General features: G+C 44.7%; 1 protein-coding gene across 4 annotated transcripts in view; it reads right to left on the bottom strand.

Annotated features, from left to right (window-relative positions):
• LSAMP (limbic system associated membrane protein) overlaps nt 1-23,349 on the bottom strand; it is a 990,108-nt gene that overhangs the window by 295,507 nt on the left and 671,252 nt on the right. The window contains exons 1-2 of one of the 4 annotated variants that reach the window (XM_077174290.1): nt 9,656-9,866; nt 8,930-9,008 (exon numbers count right to left, since the gene is read on the bottom strand). In XM_077174290.1, the coding sequence (XP_077030405.1) occupies nt 8,930-9,008; nt 9,656-9,851 (275 nt within the window). In that variant the 5' untranslated portion in view covers nt 9,852-9,866. Of the gene's footprint in view, nt 1-8,929; nt 9,593-9,655; nt 9,867-23,349 lie in introns of those variants that run through there. The other 3 variants (XM_077174291.1, XM_054653635.2, XM_054653643.2) reach the window with 3 other exon arrangements.

Below are 23,349 nucleotides of genomic sequence, written 5' to 3'. Positions count from 1 at the left end.
GGAAGAGATAATGATGTTGGAACATTTTAACCTTTCTTTTTCTGAGCTTGATAGGCTTGGCCTGAGGCACCTTTTCAAGCAAAAACAGGCTGCTGCAAGATTGATTGGTTGGGTGCAGAGTTTAAAGGTAATTTTCTCTTGTCACGTGCACATAAATTATTGTGGCTCAAGCTGTGATCAGCTCTACATCTCACTTGTTCAACTGCTTTTATGCCTGGGCTCCTATGAGGGGTTGCAAGAACCATGTTCAGTGCTCCATAAGCAGCATCCAACATAAATATATATCAAGAGCACCACAGGCATACACACAAAATTAGTGTCTTGGTTTAAGGTGAGGAAGGGGCACATGCCTGCAGATCTGTACAGACAGGGCTTCCATCTGCAGAAGTTGCTGCTAGAGCCTTGTTTTGCTCATCTATGGACCTTTTAAAAACATTCTGTCCATGAACGCCAGGGCAAGGAAAACTCATCCACTCAGATTATTCACAAGGGGGAGAGAAAAGAAGATGCACATGCACACACACAAAGGAAGCACAGCTGCAGCCAAAGTGAATTCATTTTTAACATTCATGAAAATATTCACAGAACACTTCAGTGCTATTTGCCTAAATTTTGCTGTTTGGAGTAAACACTTGAGCCAGCGCAGGCTGTATGTTCTAGGCACAGTACCGCATCGGGGATTAGAGTTGGCTCCTGGATCCAAGTCACAAATGCACACCACGTCCCAAGTACATGTGACTCCCTCACTTTAAGGCACAGACTCACAATCTGCCACCACATAGTTCCTGACTTTTGATCCTTGCAAAAGGACTTTGCAAGTACCCACAGCCACTGCATTCCCCATCCATCGCAACCTTATGCAACAAAGGCGTGTGCGCTCTGCCAAATTTAAACACAAAAGCAGTGCCAAACAGCGACAGCTCTGGTGTGCCCCTGGTCTGGGGGAGCAGACCTCTTTCCCCACCTCTACTCCCCAACCCCTCTTCTCAACCAAACCCCTTCACTGGTTTCTTCCCCTGTGTATTCTAAGCAGCTCAGACAAGGGGAAATGCTACAGCACACAAGGGAGACTCAGCTGAAGCCCTGAAGACAAGAGCTGTGTGCGTTGTCTCTTCCTCCTTCATAAATACAGCTGAGATGACGACTGGATAATTGGCTAAGTGCCTGTCAGCTTAATAACAGAGAGAGAGAGAGAGACAGAGAGGCAAAAGGAGAGATTTGTATTTACTATTCAAAGTCATGGATGCTGCCTGCCAGTGGATTTCAACACAGGTTTTGTTTGCAGAGGAAGGCATGAAAGGTGATTGGATGTGCAGCTCCAAATCACGGTCTCGTGTGAGGGTGGAAAAGCAGCTTGGAATGGAGAGAGGAAGTAGAGCACTGAGGTAGCTGCCATATAAGGCACTATTTGGTTTCTGGTTAAAGTAACTGTGGTTTCCTACACCGGAAAAGAATCACCATGACCACCTCTGGTAGGCACTGCTCTCACTGATACACTAAGTCATACCATGTTAGGGACAGTGACAGTGGTGCATCTCCAACATGGCCATCCTGCTGACCCTGAGAGGAGAAGATGCAGTGGCACCATGAGTAGCAGCTGCACAGTGGTGGGACCACTCCCCTTTTGTTTTGCACAACACAGAGGTTGGCACAGGTTGGGAGGGTGAGCTGGAACCCTCTTGGCCTTTCCCTTTCCCTCATAAATCTGGTGCACTCCTAGGAATCCATCTAAGGAGAGCACCTGTGATGAGAAACCATTTAGATATGTCTGGGTTCTTACAGGACAGCGGGAGGCTGTGTGCAGGAGAGTAAGCTCTTCCTTCTTCCAAAGTTTTCACTACTTCCCTCTGCTACTGAAATGTAAATTGGCGGGAGTGGTTCAGGTTGCCACTGCAAAGGGTCAGTATTAGCCAGATCTACAGTGGTGTTAATCCCTGAGCCTCAGAAGAGGAAGATGCTATATTCTGTTGCTATATACTTGCTGCTTTTTCTCCTTAACAGCTGTAGCAAATAAAACACACTGAAACAAAAGGACACTTCCAGCATTGGTGAGGATTACTGAGGTCCAGGAGTTGGAAAAATCCACAGAGACCTCCAAGTAAGTGGGCCTTTATCTGGGCCATCTGACAATGCTGCCTCTCAGTTGCAAGTGTGGCAACTTTACAAAGTATATGAACATTTGTCCAACTGCATACAAGAAAACACTTTCCACTTTTAAATGGGAGCAAACATAGGGAAACACACACTTGCACACAGGCACACACAAGCACACACCTCCCAGATTTCATACAGATGTGCTATTGCAAAATATCTGCTGAATTCCAGCCCAGTGTGAGTGGGCTCATTTCCATCAAGTTATTTGGGACTGAGGAAGCCCAGCCCCTGTGAAATCAATAGAGCTGCAGCAGTGCTATTTCTCCTCTCTTTGCACAGGGCTAAGCACGGCGGGGGAACTCTAGGACCACAGCTGGCCTCTCCCACACAACCAAGTTGTTCCTAATAAAAATCTGCAGAAATATATCAGCACATAGGAGACTGGCGGTTCACATTATTTTGAAATAGCTGTTTTCTAGGCAGAGGTGAAACTTATCATTATTAGTTCCCATTACTTACCATAAAACCAGGCACATTAGATGTGCTTGAAGCCTGAAGCAAATGCTTTGGTGTCAGATTCAGCTGAAAATCATATTCGTTTTTTTCTTCAGCAAGAGAATAGTAAAAGAAAACTCAGTAAATTCCTGACTTCACCTTTGTGCCCTCCATTGCACTTACTCCAGCTGAGCACAAGTTCACACAAACCAGAGTGAATTTTGATGGACAACAAAACTAGGTAACTTCAATGAAAATGGCTATATTCAGCCTCTCAGTGAGCCTGTTGAAGCCCTGCCGCTGCATCAGCAGCAAGCTGTGGCCCTGCAGATCTGTCAGAATCAGATGCCTGTGGGTCTGGATATAAAGGGCAGGTACGTGTAACATATATTTTGAAAACTTATAGTTATGAGATGGCAAATTCCAGTAACTATGAGCTATTTTAAGAATAGGTCTTTCCTCATGACCTGCTGGGGAGGGGAGTGGAAGAGGTACTGACTCCAAGACACTTCAGGTAACATGTAGTACTATATAAATTATAATGCCAACTAAGTAGGAAAACATATGGTACTTAGTTGCAAACTGAAGTGTGTGTGCAGACTCAGGGGAGGAGGTTACAGCCATACAGTTCAACGCTGTCTCTCCATCTTTCTGAATGCAAAATATACGTACAGTGTTATTAAACATGCATCATTTCACCAAAGAAAGCCTTTCCTTTTCTAATTTCCATTCTACTTTTCCTTGTGATAGGTTAGTCCCACCCTGCAGGAAGGACATTCTCACAAAGGGCCCCCTTACCTCTGGGTACACCATATAAAAATAGGAGAGATGATGATTGCCAGCCTTTGACCATACTCATATTGCAACTGCCTTTATCATATGTATGCACACACACACACACACTCACATATCTATGGATGCATGTGTGCCTTCAGATAATGGCACCATCTGCTGCCAGAGCTGGAAGTTTTGCAACATCATCTGTTACTACATTTATACATTTTTATTTTTCATTTGAAGGAAAGAATCAGCAGAGTTTGCACAGATCCTGACTTACCCTGTCTCAATACATGGACCATGGAATTGATAATGAAGGCTTTGTACAGACCAAAGAGAGAGGAAGGCACTTGGGACTTCTAGTCAACACCAGTGTGGATGAGGATGTACTAGGGAATCCTCATTTGTCACATTTGCTGGGTTGCTGTGTGGCTGAGCCAAAAGGCAAGCCAAGCTAATGGATAGGTCACTAGGCTGGGTGTGCCTGAGCCCTGCGAGCAACCCTGGGCGAGTCCCCTCACCTCCTGCCCACCCCAGCCTGGGTCCATCCCAGCTAATAGCCTGCCTGCCCTGCAGAGTGGGGGGGATCTCTCACTCTCTGCTCACGTGGCATTTAATACAAAGGGGACCTCAACCTAATGGTGGCCTCTAAGTGCCACAACAATACCACTAATAATCAAGGTTACAATTTTACTGCCAAGACTATATTATTATGTGGCATTATACGTTTGAATATGCCTATTCTCATTTCTTGTAAAGGGCTCAGCTCAGTGCTCCCTGTTATAAATCATATGCTAATTGTAAGTGTAATCTGAACAGCTTTTACTTTTATTTTAAAATGACGGTATAGAGCATAAACTTTGTTGTGATGTTGTGTTGCTATTTTGCCTGAGGTGCTTTTGTCCTCTAGCACAGCTCCACATGTAACATATCAGCAAAATACTGGGAGGCCAAGAACAGAGTTTGCATAAATTGCTTATATTGCAGGATTACGCCAACAGCACTGTCATTACTGCTGGTAATTTGATTCTAGCCCATCCTTTGAAACATACAACTTGAAGAAACTACGTACCTGTTAGGATGGATGTTCCTAAATGTGCTATCAGCCTGAAAATTTACATTATTTTAAAATACCTGGTAAAAATGAAAAATGCACACTCAGTCAAATGTTGGTTTTCATCTGCACGTCAGCATGAGATTGTTTTAGTTCTTGATGAAAAGTTGACGCTTGGAAAAACTCAAGAGCAATAAGCCAAATTCTGGCCTTGGCGAGATCCCAGTTCTCCAAAGGCTGAACATCATCTGAGCAGTGCTCAGAAGCTTATGCCCTGTATGAGTCACTTGTACCTCTTTATTTGCGGTCCCTGGGAATCTGCCCCAAAGACAAATGGAATATTTCTGACTCTGCCCTTGGGCTTTAGTGGATTTGTACTGGTATAACAGAACAGATTGGGATGGAGATGTGACCCATTTTGGTTCCAGCTGGTGATGAGCTCCATTTCAGGAGTCTTTAAAGGCTAAATCTGCACTTGTGCCAGAACTTCCAAAATTCCTGGGCAAGCTGCAAGTCCTGCTGACACACTCAGATGAGCTCTTTGAAGGCACTTTGAGTTGCACTGCTGTGCTGGTTCTGAGGCAGCTGATCTTTCCCCAACATGCTGTACAGGTACTTGATCCCATAGCATGGACTCCCCACTGCCATTTTGCTTTTAAACCATCTAGAGGGCCAAACACAACACAGAACACAGTTCCCTTCCTTCCCAGTTAGCAGCAGCTGCCCTTCATTACTGCACATGTCCTAGTTTAGCCAACATCCTCGTATTCCTCATCCTCTCCCTAAGCTGAACATGTACCCACCTTTGCTCACCCAAAATGTGCACAGCAAATGAGGTGGGAAGGGATGCTGAAGGCAGGCAAACAGCAAGAAGATTTGGGGTTGGGGCCTGTTTTCCTTTTCCTATTTTAATTAGTTTGGGGGATATGTTGTACGTTTCTTGTTTGGATATTATTTTCTTCTTTTCCTAACACCAAGTAGGGAAGTTGCATACAAAACCTGACAGCCTCATGATTGTAATCTGGACAGCAAGACATTGGCAGGAACTGTGGCCAAAGTTCCCTCTCAAAACTCAAAATAAGGTTCAGTGTCCTTCTTCACTTGCTGAAGACAGAGTTAAAAAAATGAAACCTTAGTAAATCTGACAGGCTCACCAATATACAGTGTCATCTTTAAAACATCCTACTCTATTTTCTTGGTTGCAGCCGGACACCAGCAACTCTGCTCAGCCCTTCTCACCTGTTGCAGCTCTCAGAGCCCGCCTCTCTTTTCTGCCTTGCTCCAAGGAGCAGACAATTACCCTTTTCCCTGCGGATAGCCTATAATTAGCTATTTTTATTCTCTCTGCAATTCCCTAACTTCCCCATGCCAAATACTCACTAAGAGTCATCAACCTTCAGCAAGGCTGACATATGAATCAAATCTGCTGCCAGGTCATTTAGGAGATGAGCCAGTTTAGAGTTAGGGACATTTTTTAATAGTCCTGGACTGAGGGAATATTTTAAATGCTACAGCTTTAGAAAGTCATCTCCAAACTTTTCAGAATAATTCTATTCTGAGTAACAAGCTGCAGATGAAGCTTCAGAGGACTGGCTTCCTTTAGGAACATTAGGGCTTATAATAAACTATTTTTCTCCACTTCATAGATCAGCCCACCCACCCATTCTTCCACCTACAAGTGTAACCCTATATACAAATGTATAAGGCCCCAAGAGGAAGACTCATTTAGAATATCCTGTCCTTGCTGATTCGCTGAATGATTTGCATCACAATTTACAGGAACAAAATGTTTTTAGTTATCTTATCACTATGTATACTGCTTTTATTTCTCTCCAACTGCGTATCATTTTTTCTCCCTCCTACACTTTTATTTCCCTTCAAGCTACAGGAGCTACTGGGCACTGGTAAACTGATGCTGCACAATCCCTCTGAAGCAGATGTTTAGCAAAGATAGGTGATGTGAGCCATGCATAGAAAACTCTTACCTATCTATCTGTGGACATAAAGTTCTGCTTTGAACACAGTTAGTACAGATCATCTAACAGAGTTTTTATTTTTTCCATCTAGCTCTTTTCCTTCTGTTGTCATAGTGGATCTATAGACAGGGAGAGTGAGGCACTGGGAGTTTTTCAAAACAAGGCTGTCTTAAAGTGAGTTATGTTTTGGAGGTTGACAAAACAGTGAGGGGGAAGCTAGCAAACAAATCTTTGCTTTAAAACTGAGGACAAGAAATGTTATCCTGCAGGACCTAAAGTCCATGGGACATGGGGAAATCTCACACCTACAAGCTTCATGTGGCAGTCTGTCTCCCAGTACAGCCTGGTTTCTGCTTCTTCTCTGAAGGAGGAACTGAAATATCCCTGAAACCTGGGTCTGGTCCCAGGGAAAGGGAGACAGCTGCCCTTCCTAGGAAATGTGAAAAGCATACAGCTGGCCAGATCTGCTTAAAGGGCTTAGGAAGGTAGCTGAAGGAAAAGGTAGAGCCTGTGCACTGGCCACAGTTACTTCTGACAGAAATGCAGCCAGCCAGGAATACAGTATTGCCCGGGGCAAGCATTTACATGGCCGGGTGGTGTGCTGCTCCTGCAGACTGTGTCACTTGGCACACATCTGGCTGACACAGCTGGATCACTTCACTCAGGTGTTTTATTTTAGTGCCTGACATAACACTGGCAAGCCACACGCAATCACAGAAAGCACTCTCCCATGCAGCCCCGTGGAGCTTGCTGATGAAGGAACGCTTCACACGCAGCCCTTGCAGGCACCATCTCCACCATCCGCTCAGCCCTCTCAGCTGCAAAGGCAGCTTCAGCACACAGCATCTAGATAAACTGAAAAGCTCCAAGGTTAAGTGGGAAATAGAAATCTAGTGACCCCTGTCTGGGCAAGCGAGCTTAATGACTTGTCTGCTGCTGCATGTACCAAACATGCTGGCAAACATCTGTCTGAGCAGCCCCTCCAAAATAAATGATTGATGGAAGCGATTTGCCTTTAAAAATGGGATAAGTCAGCTAGGAGTCCTGCTAGAAAAGGGTTAATGGGATATATGGATTGGTAGTGAGTGGAAGAGAGAGTAGAGAAGCTGGAGTCAGAGGCAACACCCCTTGTTAGGTGTTTACCATGTCGAATCTAAACCGCTTCCACTGCATATGCAAGGCAGATGAATTACTCTGTAAATCCTATTACTCTGTGTGGATAAATCTTACATTCAAGTTAACAAGTCTGGAGAGCTGGGGAATGGAAGCTGCTGAATGGATATTCCAGGATCAAAACAACCGAGGACATGGGAGGCGACCGAAGCGATATGCGTACACACACACACACACACACACACACACACACATCCCTCTTCCAGCATCCTTCCTCCCTCTATCATTAAATGGGAGGGATGCAGGACACAGGGGATCATGTAGCAGAGTGTTTGGTGACATCCAGCAGGATTTATTTCACAGAAAGAGAAAGAAAACTTTGCTGCTGCTGTTAGCTTTACTAGGGGATTGCTCCCTTGATGCTTCAGGGTTTGTGCACTATCAGCTCCTCACACAGATCACAGACTTATTTTAAATTACACCCAGTAGTTTTACAGCCATAACACACAGTGTGCACATTCACACACACAGAATTTTCCTTCAGTAGGGGAGTTACTGCAGGTAAGTTGAGCAAGGTGTAGAATTAAAAAAAAAAGACCTACAGGAAAAAGACTACTGCAGTTCAGCTATTTGGGACGCTCCTAACAGAAAGCCCAAGTAGTGCCAGAAGTACCTTTGGAAAACCTGCACAATGAAATCAGAAATACAACACTCAATACTGCCAGTAAGCAAGGTTTCGTGTGCAAAGACATCCTCATCACAACCAGACACACAGGCACAGCATACACCCATTTATTTAGCCATGCAAAAAACCCCAACACACAAAGATACAATCTCCGTAAATTGTAGCAGTCAGAGCTGCTACACCATTTTTTCACCAGCCTGTTCAACTATTGTATCCATCTTCCCTCCCCGCAGGGCAGAAAAATAAATAAATAAAATTAAAGGACAAGGGTTTCCCAAAAGAACTTGCCTGAGAGTTCTGGCAGCACCAGGGATAAAGTTTTTGCATATGTACAAAAAGAAGCACGGGAAGATCAATGTAACATCTGGCAAGCACAGCTGGATCCCTTTTCGATTCCTCTATTGATACTGCAGGGCTGGTGGAAAGTGTACGCTCCCAAGAGCTGGCTGACACAAACTATCTTTCCCCACTGAAATTCTTTCGATCCAGGGCACTACACAGAGGATAGTGGGGCAAGAAGTGTTCAAAAGCTTTGCAATTTTTTCATATTAAAGCACAAACACACATGCAGAGCCTGTTTGTAGCAGCTGCTGCTACTGCAGTTTGAGAGGTAAAATAACACACAATCTCACAGAGACTTATACCCACAAATCTGGACCACGTCACACGTACACGTTGCATACATGGCAATATAGATGCACACACAGGAGAGGAAAAGTTGGCAAAATGCCCTACCTGAGGATGGCTGTGTCCCCTTGCCTCACGGTGATGTTATCGGTACCTCGGGTAAAATCCACGCTGCGGACTGGCAGCCCTGTAGGGAGAAGGCAAAGCAATCTCAGTAGGACCAGCGGTAATTGTTTCCGATCAGGCTGAGCCCTTGCTACCATGGCTGGTCTCGTCGAGTTTCACTGTCAGTACTTGTCTCTTTCTCTGCCTGCGTATGTGGACAGATAGACGCAGAAAGAAAAACAATAATAATAATGTACAACTCTCGCTCTGATCGACAGTCCAAAAAAGGGGAGGTGATTTCACAGTCCTTCTCAGCTGCCACTTTGTCTTGCTCTTTTCAGTCTCTTGCTGGCTTCTTTCCCTTCCTTGCCTTTTTTTTTTTTTTTTAAGGCTTTCCAAAAAAAAAAAAAAAAAAAAAAGTCTTAGCAGATCCTTCAAATAAAAAAAGGGGGAAAAAAGAAGCAAGACGAAAAAAGTCAGGTAGCAAAATAACTACGGAATAATAACAATTAAATCGACCCGTTTAGAGTGATGAAGAGTGGTGAGAAAAAAAAAAAAAAAGAAAAGGAACAAGAGGAATCCTGTGCCACCGGGATGCGGGAGGGGATAGTCCTGTGGCTGTGCAGCCTCCAGCCCCGCGCTCCCTCCTAACCCACTTTCCCAGGCGGAGCGAGGGAGGGAGGAGGAGGAGGAGGAGGAGAGAGGGAGAGAGGGAGGAGGGAGCCTTACTCGTGAGACGGCAGCTCGGCACCACGGCGGCGGCGGCGGGCACGGAAGGAGCCGCGGGCCGCGCTCCCCATCCCTCTCCCGGGGCGCAGCCGCCCAGGGCCCCGCACCGGGGACCGGGGATACCCGGGGGGACACGGAACGGCGGCCGGGGAGGGGAGGGGGCACTGCAGCGGGGAGAGAGGGCTTGGAAAGGCATGAGGGCTGCAAGGCAAAGGGGGTGAGCCCCGAAGGAGAGGGGAGGAAGGAGAGGAAGAGAGGGAAGGGGATGGAAGAGAGGGAAGGGGATAGAAGAGGAAGAGGGGGCTGGAGAAAGGAGAAGGGGAGCGGGGAAGTGGAGCGGGGAGCAGAGAGAAGGTAGGAGCAGCCGGGAGCTGCTGAGAGGGAAGGAGGCACAGGGAGTAGGGCAGAGAGGACTGAGGAAGGTACGGCAAATATTCTCAAGATGAAATAGTGAGGAAAGGGTCTGTGGCCAAAAGTGCAAACAACTTGGCTTAGCGGCCTAAAGCCACACGCTAGCTGATTAGCAAGGCAGCATCCTTGGCAACTGCCTCTGCAGCCTCAGACCATGCTTCTTCCTCTCTCAGACTTTACTCTCGCCAGATAACCAGTTGTACATCCCTCCCTCCCACCTCTCTTCACTCAGCCCTTCCCGCCCCCCACCCCCTTTCCCAGCCTCGGAGCGACGGAGCGGAGACAATGCCGGCATTGAGCTGCCCGCGGTGTGAATGCTCGGCCTGTGCTGCCGCTGCCAGAGCCCGCAGCTGAGCCCCGCCGGCAGCAGCGCTGCCCACCCGGGAACGCTCCCGCAGCCCGCAGCCCACCGCAAAGAGAAGCCAGATTAAATTAATGGAAAGGAATAAGCCGAATGTTTTATTGCTGATGCCTGCCTGCCATTCCACCAGCCCGATCTCTGCCTGCGGGAGGGATCAGAACTGCTCCTAGGGATGCTTCGCTCATGTAACCCTTCTGCGACCAAAGCACGGCGGGGCTGGGGCGGCAAGCAAAGAGGGAAGGGAAGGTCTAAGAGGGAGAATCAGGTGCAAGAAAAGCCATGGGGTTACTCGGCTGAGAGTTGCTGTCCTGTGTGGTTACAGTGCTGGTACATGTGCAGGAAGGGAAAAAAGCAGGTCTTGTACGTAGCCTGCTTCACCTCTGCTCCTGCAGCCCTGTGGGACACAGTGCGCTCAAACTGAAGTGACATAAGGAATGTCACAGAAATGGCCGTGTGGGACCAGATCAAAGGACCCTCTAACCCTTCCTCCTGTCTCTAAGCAGCCTAAAGCCAATGCCTGGTGAAGGACTCAAGCACAAGGCAAGCATGCAGTGGTACTGCCCCAGGGCACTTATCTATTTCTAGTGATTTATGGCTAAGGCATGTCCCCAGCCAGTGGCACTGCCTTTGTAGTTAATGGCACTTGAATGATTCTCTTCTTCCAGGAGCACATCCAGTTGCTTTCTGAACTCCTAGAAACTGGCCCCTGCAGCCTTGGTATGGAAAGGCCGCACTGTCTGAGTACTTAAACAATCCCTGCAAGTGTTAAAGGCCCACAAATTAGGGACTAAGGTCATGACACTGCTGCTCCAGTGCCACGCATGCAGCAGCAAGAAGAGATGACTGCTTTGTATTCAAGCCAAGGAGTGAGGCAAGTCAGACCTTTCCTCTGCAGTAGACTTGGCACAGATAGCACCAGAGGGGGAGAGGAATGAGGAGCTAAAGGGGTTAATCCATACACTAGATGTACCCAAGCTATTGCAGAGAGAAATACCACCTCACAAGGATAATCCTCTGGAGAAGACAATGCTGCTGATACCTGATTGCTGACTAGTAACCATCTCTCTAGGATGGAGAGTGCAAGGCGCAGGGACACATCAGGCTGCTGGCATGCCTGAAGAGGGGCATCACCAAGGGGAAACCTCTGCACTCCCCGTGACAGACTTTGAGTACAGCTACAAGGCCTGGTCCCATATGAAGTTAGCAATGAAAGAAATGCACCTCTCTTGCAAGCCAGTGTTGCATGGATCCTTTTTACAAGGGTCTCCCAAATATGTTTCATCTACATTTAATAAGAGCTATTGTATGTTAATTAAATGCCCGTGGAGTATGGAAAACATATTTGTCGAAGATTAACTATTATGCAATGCAAGAAGCATCTGCCACCCAACTGCTAGAGCTCACTAAATATTTCCTTATCTCAGAGTATTTACTTAGGAGGCAATAACTATCCAGTTAAATCTAAATTTAATGCTTAGTTAAATATAGTTCATAGAAAGTGGCACCAATATGTTTTATACAGAGAATGACAGAGGGGTTTCAGGGGGGGAGAAGAAAGAAATCCTGTCTCCAGGCGCCACTAAGATCCTGATTCAAGGTGGGACTGCATGTGGCCATGCCCCCCTACCAAGAGAGGTATATCACAGAGGGCTCAGAGGCCCCTCTTTGCTGATCCAGCAGTACAGGGGATGATTTAATCTTCTTACACATTTATTAGAACTCATTAGAACTACTGTAGCATAACTTAATAATAATAATAATAATAATAATAATAATAATAATAATAATCAGAGAGATGAGGAAGAAATTCTCTTTAGGGTCTTGTGAACCTTGTGAAAAATAAAACAAAAACAAAATGTAATGTGGATAGGTCTTATTTGTTTTTTGAAGTGTACAGAAGCAAAAGGAAGGGCTTGCATAAGTGTAAAAGGCCAAACAAGCAGGAATCACACAAATCCTAGGAGAGTGCCTCATGAGGAAAATAAATAATGTTATTTTTATTTGTGCTCCCAGAAGAAATAACTCTCTGGTCCCATCTCCCCCTGCTGGAAGCAGATAACGAAACAGCAGGTCTGGCTCCTAACTTTCCTACCTTCTGAAAACTTGAGGAAAAATTTAGGTAAACAATCAGAGCATGGACACCACAAATCCATATTGCAGCCTTTTAATGCCATTTTTCAGTACTTCTGGTAGGTGCAGGACTGGCAGGATGAGGAAGACTGACTCTGAAGAGTCAGTCACTGAAGATTTTGTTGCTATGCAGTTCAGGAATAGACAGAGCAGCATGAGCCCAGCCCTGCAGGTACCACATCACTCCCCTCCAATGCAAAACACGTAAACCCTGTTTAAAGGGAACAGGGCCCAGAGCAACACACTTAGATGAGCAAAGACTGTAAGGCACAACCAGAGACATGATATAAATGTTTGGATGGCAGGTTCAGGACCGTATCTGTGTTTCCACGCTATGGATGCTGGATTTGTTTGCGTACCAAGTTGGAAGGAAAACAAGTGCATGAGCTGGGGCAGCCTGGCTATCCCTACTTTCCCTGTCTTTGAGGGGAATGAGCTGGAGACATCACAGCATGGACACCTAGGCTAGTTAAAGGAGAGAACCTCGACACTGGTCCTGGACGGGCTGGAGATATGTTGAGATAAGCCATGCTGCGCTGCCGTAGGATGGGTACTCAGGTCACCTCTGCCTCCCTGTGTGGCAGCTCAGTTTTTCAGATACTCAGAGACTGACATTGTGAAAGACTAAAGTGCCATCTGTTTTTCATGGAGAGCCAAGAGACACTGAAAGCATGGACTCTGTCCACAAATAGGAGTGGGGTTTTTTTTGCATTTGAGGTGGCTAAATACAAAGAGCAATCCATGCACTTCAGTCAATGCCAACTGCAACAACCATCTGTATGATGTGGATGGCTGCCCTCTAGGACGAAAGCAAGGCTCGTCAGCTCACACCACAAACAGCTACACAAAATGGAACTGTTCTCACTTGACTTTCATTGCCTACCAGCCACACCAAAGCTAGTGACTTGATCCCAAATATTGCTGGAATCAGGGAAAAGGCATTTCTGAAAAATACCAAGACAAGCACACTGCTCACACAAGTCTCCAGACCACATGACTGACACAAGAGTTTTAAGGGGACTCTGCAATGGCTCTGCCAGCAGAGTCCAGGCACATAGGGACTTTATTTGGGATATCTGCAACAGTGAGTGAAAACGTATGATGTTTTGTGAGCTATAACGCGTTTAGTCAAGATACACTGCTGCACAATGCAGCAGAGCCTGCTCAAAGCTTCTCAGCCATGAAGAGAAAATGCAATTTTGTCTCATTGGCAGAGGAGTTATGGAGAGGAACGAGGAAGAGCCAAAGGGGTTTCACAACATGGTGAGGAAGATTAAGGGACCGTGGAAGGACAGCCGTGATCCCTCTGTCCTCTCTTCATTCCCATATCTGCAGCTCCTACATGCACACATTTCTGCTCTGATGTGCAAGGGCAGCATCCCACTGCAATTAAGCAGTTATGTTCCATTCTCCTTTAGTCCCTGGGATACAGGGAGCCATAGGAGTAGAAGAAAAGGAGGAAAAACAGGGCTAAAAGAGAGATGGGAAATCAAACTTACAAAGCACTTATTATAGGGAAAAACTCTGCAGTTTGAGAAAAATATAAATATATATGGTTTCTATGAATATTTTGCAAGTCTAAAAATTAAACTGGCTTTTGATGCTGAAAAGAAGAGCCAGTTTAGAGCCAAGGCTAACAATCATACATGTAATGCAACAAGGCCAAGCTTCCTCTGAAGTAAGAACCTCATTAGGTAGAAGAATTTACTGCACCGAGAGCACTCAGCTAGGCCATAACTGTGGATGATAACATGCATGCACAACACCTCTCTCTAAGCACAGTCACTGAGCTGGAACAGAACTCCCTCCTGTACAAGAGCAAGAGCTGATTTTCACCAATTTGTAACCTTGCTACCATGCAATTGATCTGGTTTCACAATTGATCTCCTTGGTGTGGACAATGTAGAGGCCAAGGGCCAGGTTCTCAATTGCTGTAAGCTGACATCTCACCACCATTGTCAGAAGAGCTATGCTGATCTACACCAGCTAAAAGCAAGTTGTGGAGTTCATCTTCTTCTGTGCTGCATGGACAGAGAACTGTGTTATCACCTTTGAAAAAAAAACAAAAAAACAAAACACTTGTTTGACTGGATGAAGAGATTTTATGCTCAGGCTTTTCAGAAAGTTTCACCTTTACTTAAAGACCACATCTGAAGGCTGGACAGGAGGATAACAGTAGCCTAAAGATGTCTTTTTTTAATCAGTATGACAAAGCAGAATTAAAGAATTAGTACTGCAGATGGTTTGTAGCCTTAATTACTGGTTGCTATCACAGCAAGTGCTTGTAGAACTACAGACTTATTTGTAGAAGGAACCTTCCTGCTTGAGAGGGTCAAGATAGAGTGCTTCTTTTTTTTGCTTAAAACAAAAAATGCCCTTCCAGACTTACATAAATGCAACAATACAAGAATAAAAGCCATCAGTAGTGTCAAAAGCATCGCACTGCCTTTCCTCTGGAAGATCACATACCATTACTGACTTCCTTACCAACACCTCACAACTGAACTCTGCAGCTGCTTCTTGACAGAGGGTGTCAAATAATTTTGAAACCACTAGGGGCCAGGCTGCTCAGCCAGTGCTGCTGTGTGGCAGGTAGCCAAGCTGCCTGCCATCCCCCAGCCCAGACAGCAGTCCCTGTGGGAAACTGTGGAACCCGTCCCCCCAAGAAAGGCTGGCTCATGGCTTCAGCAGCAGGGGATCTAGCCAATCCCAGTTCTGACATTCCTCGTGGGAACAAGGTAGTATGTCTGCCTGTCTTTTTAAAATGTGACTATAGGAGTTAGGCATGCAAATCTAGACAAGAAGTCCATACCTCCCACTGAGGACAGCTTCAAAATCTCTTTATATTTGGCAGTAATTGTTGCTTCACCAGTGTCATATAACACTTGGTGAGTCAGGCAGAGCCAGAGTATAACCCTGCAGGTCCTTAAATAAGTCACTTCCACATAGGAAGGCAGTAGCTCTATCTGCTTACTCCTAGTATCTCCCAAAAACTTTCCTCCCGTGCCAATGAATACTTATTGTTCTCAGCAAAAGTGATTAGGATTGACTTCCCAAGTGACTACAGTGGTTATTAGTCCCTCCCAACACAGAAGCAGAGAGATGACCCAAAGGTTGGGAAGTTCTAGGAGGACAGGCCAAATTCCTCAGTGAATTTGGGTGAATTACTTAATGAAGCAGTCACAGAGGCATAAAAAGTTAATTTCCCCAGACTCCCTCTGCCCTCAGAGAAGTAATCTTGTCTTGAGGGCACTCACAGCAGATGCCTAATTTAACCATATTAAATTGTCCTGTCTCTCAGGGCACGTCAAAGTTTACAGCTCCATTGCAGAGATCCTCACACAAGCTTCCAATCCTACACACAGAGAGCGAAGCCCTGAAGGCTGCAGGGTGATCTGACATGATCTGACACTACTCCACACAAAGCCCCTGCAAGACTCATGCTACAGAACATGCCAGGCCTGACCTATTTCCAACCTACTCCTTAACAGGCCCCAAAACAGCTGCCTGGCAGTTGCAAGGGATGTGGATGGCTGCAGACAGGAATTCCATACAGCTAAGAGGTGGTCAAACCCATCCTGAGGAGCCCTGATGCATATTCCATGACCTGCTCTGGCATGGAGTTCTCAACACAATGCTAATGGATGAGCATAATCACTCTGACAGCAATGATTCTGAGGAGAGCTCCAAAGTCTTGCTGAAATGATACATTCTACACATCCATCATTACCAGAGAATTAGTTTTATTGTGAAGAACAGAGTGCAGCAGGCTGTTGTGCCATGCATTTTCTTGTCCATTACAACAGCTCCAGCATCACTTTAATGAAACTTAAACTGAGGCCTGCACAAGACAAGACAAATTCTCAAGTTTTGTGCGCTATCAGGACACAAGGCAGTGTCAGAAAGCCTCACATCCAAGAGAAATTTGTGTGCAAAAATTTGGAAAAAGTTTCCTTTGAAACTATGACCTGCTTTCAAGCTTCTGACAACACTTCCATTCATTTCACTGTGATCCGGTCTGAAAATGAGAAAAACCCATTTTTATGTCCAGATCTTCAATATGAAAAGCCAGGAGAGCTGTCCCACACACACAGGCTCTGTTAATACCATCCTTACAGGCTACAGGTCAGGGATGTCTCTGTATCAGCATTTGGAATTAGTGCATGCCTAATTTTTCAACATAAACTTTTTAATATTTCAGCTTTTCTTCTCATCTTTCCACTACCCTCTTTTAAACTTCTCACCTTGACATTTTCAAGTTTCTCTTCCTTTCCTATGTTGCTCCCATGCCCCATTTCTGTCAGGCCATGTAATTTTTGTACATTTTAAAGCTGGAAGGGACTTCTCAGATCATCCTATCCAGCTGTCTGCCTCAAGCATAGAAACTCACCCCCTTCTTGGGTTCAATGATTAATTACCACACCAGGTTAAGAATTTTTCTTTTTGTTTTAAACACAAACGTTATTTCCTTTATCATCCAGCCACTGAATTGAATCATGCTTTTGTCTGCTTAAATGGTCGTCTATTGTTAAATACTATCTCCTTGAAATATTATGCTGTACCTGTTTGAGTCTTACATTGTACCACTTTTGTTCCTAGTTCAATACTTTGCCACAAATGCCAAACACCTGGTGACAAGAGAGGAAAATAGGGTGCTTTCAGCAGCCTCTAAGAGAGCTGGCAGATGCAGGATTAATATCACTGTCATTGATATGGGCCAGATAGCAAAGAAGTAGGGCCAGGAGTGGCCATTTTTGGTCCAAATCTAAGCATGGAAAAGGGGGAAGTAGGAGTAGGGGTGGAACATCAGAGGACCTGCCCACCAAGAGGTGCAGAAATGAGGTAACTTCTCAGAGAGAGAAGGCATTTTGCTGGAGGTGATTCCAGCAGCTCCTTGTGTCAGACAAGGCAGAGGAACCTTCAGTTCTGTGCTCAGAAGCAGTGGCCATGCAGCTGTATGGCCTGTGGGGGCTTCGCCTCTTGCAGGAGCAGCACCTCCTCATCTCAGAACCACCCTGACTCCATTTCATCCCAACTCATGTTTAAATCAATGTGGATGAGGCAAAACAAGCCCAAGTGTGGACAAACTTGCAAACCACTCAGATGAAGCAACACCTCTCAGATAAAGCAATACCTTTCAAGGGACAGAAATTCTTCCCTGAACCACTGCTTATGACTCTGCTAAGGCTGGGCTGGATGAGGGATGCACACATCCTGAAACAGCTCCCTAAAACAGAGGTCTGGGGAGTCCATTTATAAAAGCCTTCCAGGCAAGAGTGAGAATAAGCCGGTGTTCTGTGTGGGAACTTGCCCTGGTTCAGGCCCTGAAGTGCCAGCAAATGCTCACTTTCAAACACGCACACACACACACGCAATTTACTCAGCTCCAGCAACCTGTTAGATCCAGCAGGTGGCAGGGTTTTGTGGAACAAAGAGCCCCCAACCCACACAGGAACGGAAGCATTGCTTCCTGTGAAACCCCTGGGGGTTGTGCACAGTCTTGGCCTTCAGTGACACTTTATTACTTTCTCAATTTATACAACACGCCAGTACTTTTTAAAATAATGTAATGAGCCTGCTAGCTTCTTGCAGCAGGTAGAGATCAGGGAAGGACAAAGAGCAGGTTGGTCAGAGCACTGTAGCAGCTGGCTGAACAAAGGCAAGTGATGTGAAAAAAAAATCACTGAAGTTGGATCAGACTGGAGCAAGATAATAAGAAAAGGCCCAAAGAAAACCTTTGATGAAGAGATGGAGCTCTGAATAGGGCACTTTCATGCTTCATTACTTGCCCTCTGAGAGAGGAATGGACTGGAAGATGAACTCCAAATACCACACCTATCGCATGTGTGCGTGAGGCTACCTCAAGTGTCCTCCAGGAAAAATCTATTTTTTACCCAAAATCATTGTCCATATCACCTTTTCACCTTTTTCACCTTATTCTTTCAGTCTGCAAGAGATCATCCAGGTGTCAGTGGGAATCAAGGTGAGGCCTGAATTTGTGAAATGGAGTACTCCAAGTCACTCAAATATCTGCTTCTGAGCTTTTGGTAAGACAACCACTTTCAGATACAGTTTTGAGAAAGAATGGTAAAAATGGTTTACCAGAGCTGTTGAGAGTACAGCACAAAGGAGCTGGCAGGAAAACTTTCTAGAGGCTTGGGGTGGTAAAACCTTAGTGCCAAATGTAAGGGGTTACCTACTGACGTGGTGAGGATTCTGTGGAAGAAGGATGTCTAATTTTTGTCTATCAGTGTCTGAGATGTCAAAGGCAACCTTGACAAGTAGTACCCCCTTGGATGAATCAGGGGGATATAATCAAGTGGACTTCTGCCACTGATTTCTATGGGGCTATGATTTCATTTCCTGAAGTCTGCCTCTCACTCTCATTCCCTGTAAACTGCTTTTGGCTGGAGGATGAGTGCAACACAAAGAACAAAGCAAACACAGAAATTAAGGCACACCTTCAGATTCGTGTCAATTTAACTTAACTACAACAATTTTCCAGTAAGTTCATTGCTCATCAAAGGAAGGAACAGACAGTGAATCTGGATGGCTTCAGACAGACACAGCATAAGCAAATTAAGTGCAAATTTCTCCTGCACCCAGCTCATTCAGGACACCCCTGTTCTGTCCATCAACATGCCCCGGTATTCCTGCCCACTCTCACCATCTGCTGATTTAGCTAAGTCCTGAAAAGAAGAATCTGCTATTACCCATGAATTTTTAATGCAGCAAGGAAAAGGCTGCGGGAAGAAGAATATTTGGTGGCATTTACTCCCTGTGATCAAAGCCATTTCATGTCTCTTATGTGATATTATTAGAACACAATATGAAGTGAAAGCAGCGTTCAGACTGAGGTCCCTATTCAAGAAACATTTTCTGCAGAGGAGAATGCAAGAACCAAAGCCAGCAGGAAGCTCATGTTCTTACAGCTTCTCTCTGCCCATGTGTACCTGCATCACATGATAGAAAGAGCCAAGCAGATACCTTAACTCCATTTTCCTCTATCACAAGCTCAATGTTCAATGGAACACCTCCACTCATCTGTGAAAGCTTTCCAACACCCAAAAGCACTTGCATGGTCAGCAGCAAGAGGCCCCAGTCTAAAGAGACATGCCAAGAAAGTGCTGTGCTTTAGGTCTGTGATGTAACTGGAATTTGTTAAAGTACTGACTGTGCTTGTACACACCAAGCAACCATGCAAGAGGATACAAGGCCATAGAGAGAACTGATATGTCCTGTCTCTGTCCCATCTCGAGCTGAGCCCATCCTCCAGAGCCAGAAGGCACATGAAGACCATACAGGAAAATCTGTTATGTACTCAGTGAGCAGAAAGGGAATTTTTAGTTATTGAGAAAGGGCTACAGGGCTTCAGATAGATTTGGCTCTCAAGAATTATGAATTAATTCTAGACCTTTCCTTTCCTTTACTAAAGGACATAACAAAACACATACTATAGTAAGTTTTTTGAAAAGTTTCTTCCTCTGACCTCAGACAAACATGGATGCACAAGAATATTCCCCTGGGAAATATCTGCATTAGCTGAATGTGCTGTAATTACAAATTGCCAGTCTTATTGCCATTGTTCAATCGACAATAAAACTCAGGCACTGCGAGGCCACACTGATCAAACTCCTAGCCACAAGCAATGTATCCCATACAGATCACATTCTGTTGTTTGAAACCTTCTGAAGCAAATCTGTCCACTGCTGGTAAGTGTTTGACGAACACTTCATGAAAAGCCGATGCCTTGTTCACAATGTACCTCTGATGGCACTGAGAATGCATTGTTCACACCATCTGAAACTTCCAGCCTCTATTCCATGGCTTAAAGACTGAGATATTTGTAAGCAATGGTCAAGGTTCAAAAAGCAGCAGGGATATCTGTGCAAAAATATTTGCCCATTGAATCCCGCCCCTAATATGAGGCTCTTGACTGCTCACTGTGAACCATCACACAAATGCATCTGCACTAATTCCACACAAGTAAGGACAAGGGAGCCACAAGTGTAGCTGAAGTGAAATTTAAGTATTTTGGTAAACATAAAGTCTGTAAAAGAATGCTGAGAGCCATCATGCAGATGTTTACAGAGGCCACAGAAAACCTCTGGATAGCTCTTTCTGCTTTCACATTCTTCTGAGCTGGACTACAAGAAAGCTGAAGAAGGACTTTTAGCGAGGGTATGTAGCGATTGGACATGGGGAATGGCTTTAAACTGAAAGATAGTAGGGTTAGATTGGATATTAGGTAGAAATTCTTTACTGTGAGGGCAGAAAGGCACTGGACAGGTAGCCCAGAGAGGCTGTGGATGCCCCATCCCTGGAAGCATTCAAGACTAAGTTGGGTGGGGCTTTGAGCAACCTGTTCTAGTGGAAGGTATCCCTGGCCATGGCAGTGGGGTTGGAAGTAGATGACCATTAAGGTCTCTTCAAACCCAAGCCATCTATGATTTAGTGACTCAGGTAAGGGCTCTGTACTGGACAGCTCTTTCTATGCCACTGTGTAAATCAAGCACAGTTGACTGAAGCAGAGAAAAGGCCATGAACGTTCAAATATATCCAAAGGAAACTGCAAGACATCAACACCATATACAATGTGCCTGCAGTCCCTCTCACTGCTCTGCAGTGAGAAAACCCTAGGAAGCAGAAGTTCTGTTCATACACAGAAAAGCAGCAATGTGTCATTGCTTAAATCTTTGGACTGGAACCTGGTTTGCTCTTACTACCACAGAGAATTGCACAACAGATTTAGGTTTCACACAGGCTGAACCCTTCCCACTTCACCTACATAGCACAACAGAGCTGTGGGGGATGTTGTAGGCACTGCAAGTGTGTGAGGAAAGAAACTGGTGAAGGAGGGTCAGGGTGCAGTCCTTTGTGGAAAGAGGTCTGTGACACCATCATGCTCTGTGTGTGCATGAGTATGAGCAAGATGAGACTGGCATACGTGATATTCCAACTTACTGGGATGGCTGAATAGGACAAATATTAAGTCTCAAGCTCTGTGGTATTTTGTCAGGAAGCAGGGCTTACAAAAAGAAAATAAACCAGGAAATCAAGTCTTCCTTATAATTTCCATTACGGTTCTTCAGCTTTCTAAAGATGTCCTCACTTTCAGGAACCAATTTTAAAACACAGTGTTTGAACACACTGGGCAGGATAGAGTCAATGTCTTGATGACTGGGGAACATGCAGTATACTTCTAGTTTACTAGATGTATTCAGCTCCCTAAGGAAAGAGTCAAGATGTCATCAGTATCGGATAGACACCCTTAGCTCTGCAGCCAAGAGCTTTTACAATGTGAAGGTGGTGTCCATCATTTCTAGTTCCTGTAGTATCTTTCCATAAAGCTGACAAATGTTTGGATAGCTGCAAGAAAGATGGATGAGACTGAGGCAGAGAAACATTTTGTGATTAGAATATGATTATTGAGCTAATGAAGCTCTCATGGCAAATCCTAACAGGATGAACAAGCTGCTCAACTTTGCCTGATTCCTTGATTCCAGCAGTTCAAGACAACTTTTCCCATCATCTTAAAGCTCTAATCTTCCTCAATCCTGGTTTTGGAAGGAATAATGTTTTTCTCAGTAGTGGCAACAGTTCTTTGTTTTGGGTTCAGTATGAGAACAATGTTGATAACACACTGATATTCTAATTGTTGATAATTAGTGCTTCCCATAAGTCGAAAACCTGCCCATTTTCCAGGCTCTGCCAGTGGAAGCACAAAAAACTGTGAGAAGCATGGCCACAACAGGTGACTCCAACTGGCCAAAGGGATATTTCGTATCATAGAACATCATGGTCAGTTTGCACATGACTCTGGGAGTCACCCAGAAGAGGGGCTGATTGTAGTTTGGGGATGGGTTTTGGCATCAGTCAGTGAGTGGTGAGCAATTGAGATATGGATCACTTGTTTTTATTGGGTTTTTATCTCTCTCTCTTTTTTTTTTTTTTAATCTCTCTTTTATTACTATTTTTATTATATTTTACTTTGTTTCAGTTGTTGTACTGTTTTCATGTCAACCCATGAGTTTTACCTTTTTTTTCCCCTGATTCTCCCTCCCATCCACTGGGGTGAGGGGGAGGTGGGTTAGCAGCAGGTGTTACTTGGTTGCTGCCTGGGGTTAAACCACAACACTTGATTATTTCACCAGAGTTGAAGAGATTGCCAAATTCTAACATCCCTCTGGAAGATACAAAGCTGTTTTGATGACTCATCTGGCAAGTACAGCAACTACTGCCAATTAATACTAAGTCAGAATACAAAACTTTGGAAAATTAAGGCAAAGGGAAATGGAGTTTAAGACTAGGAAGTGTTTCAAAAAAAACCACAAAGCATTCAGTAGGATTTGTAGATTCTCCTTTTGTCTTAGACCAGCCAGAGAGATGATTAATGCTTTCTCATTATTTCTTAACAACATTTGGAATATAAGCAATAGGAAGTAAAGAAGAAAAACCAATGTAGAAACATTTCTTCTCATTCCCTCATCAGACATCCTCAAAAGAAAATACAGAAAGTCCACAGTAAGATTTATATTCATTAAAAAATACCCTGGAAAGTTCCATTCAGTGCCGGTATTTAGGATTTTAACTTAGTATAGATGTTCTTTTTAAAAAAAAATATTCTTACTTGCTCTGTTCATACTGGGATTTAAGAAGTGCAAAGAATTTAACTAGCTAATGTGTATTAACAGCTTAGCACAAATAAGGCAGCATGCTTCCATGATGTATTAAAAACCAGTTAGTTAAACCTCAAGCTCCTTCTTGCCATTGTGCTTAACATCTGTTAAAA

This window comes from Agelaius phoeniceus, chromosome 2 (genome assembly GCF_051311805.1).
Source record: "Agelaius phoeniceus isolate bAgePho1 chromosome 2, bAgePho1.hap1, whole genome shotgun sequence".
NCBI lineage: Eukaryota > Metazoa > Chordata > Aves > Passeriformes > Icteridae > Agelaius > Agelaius phoeniceus.
This window is presented reverse-complemented; position numbering and strand designations above follow the sequence as displayed.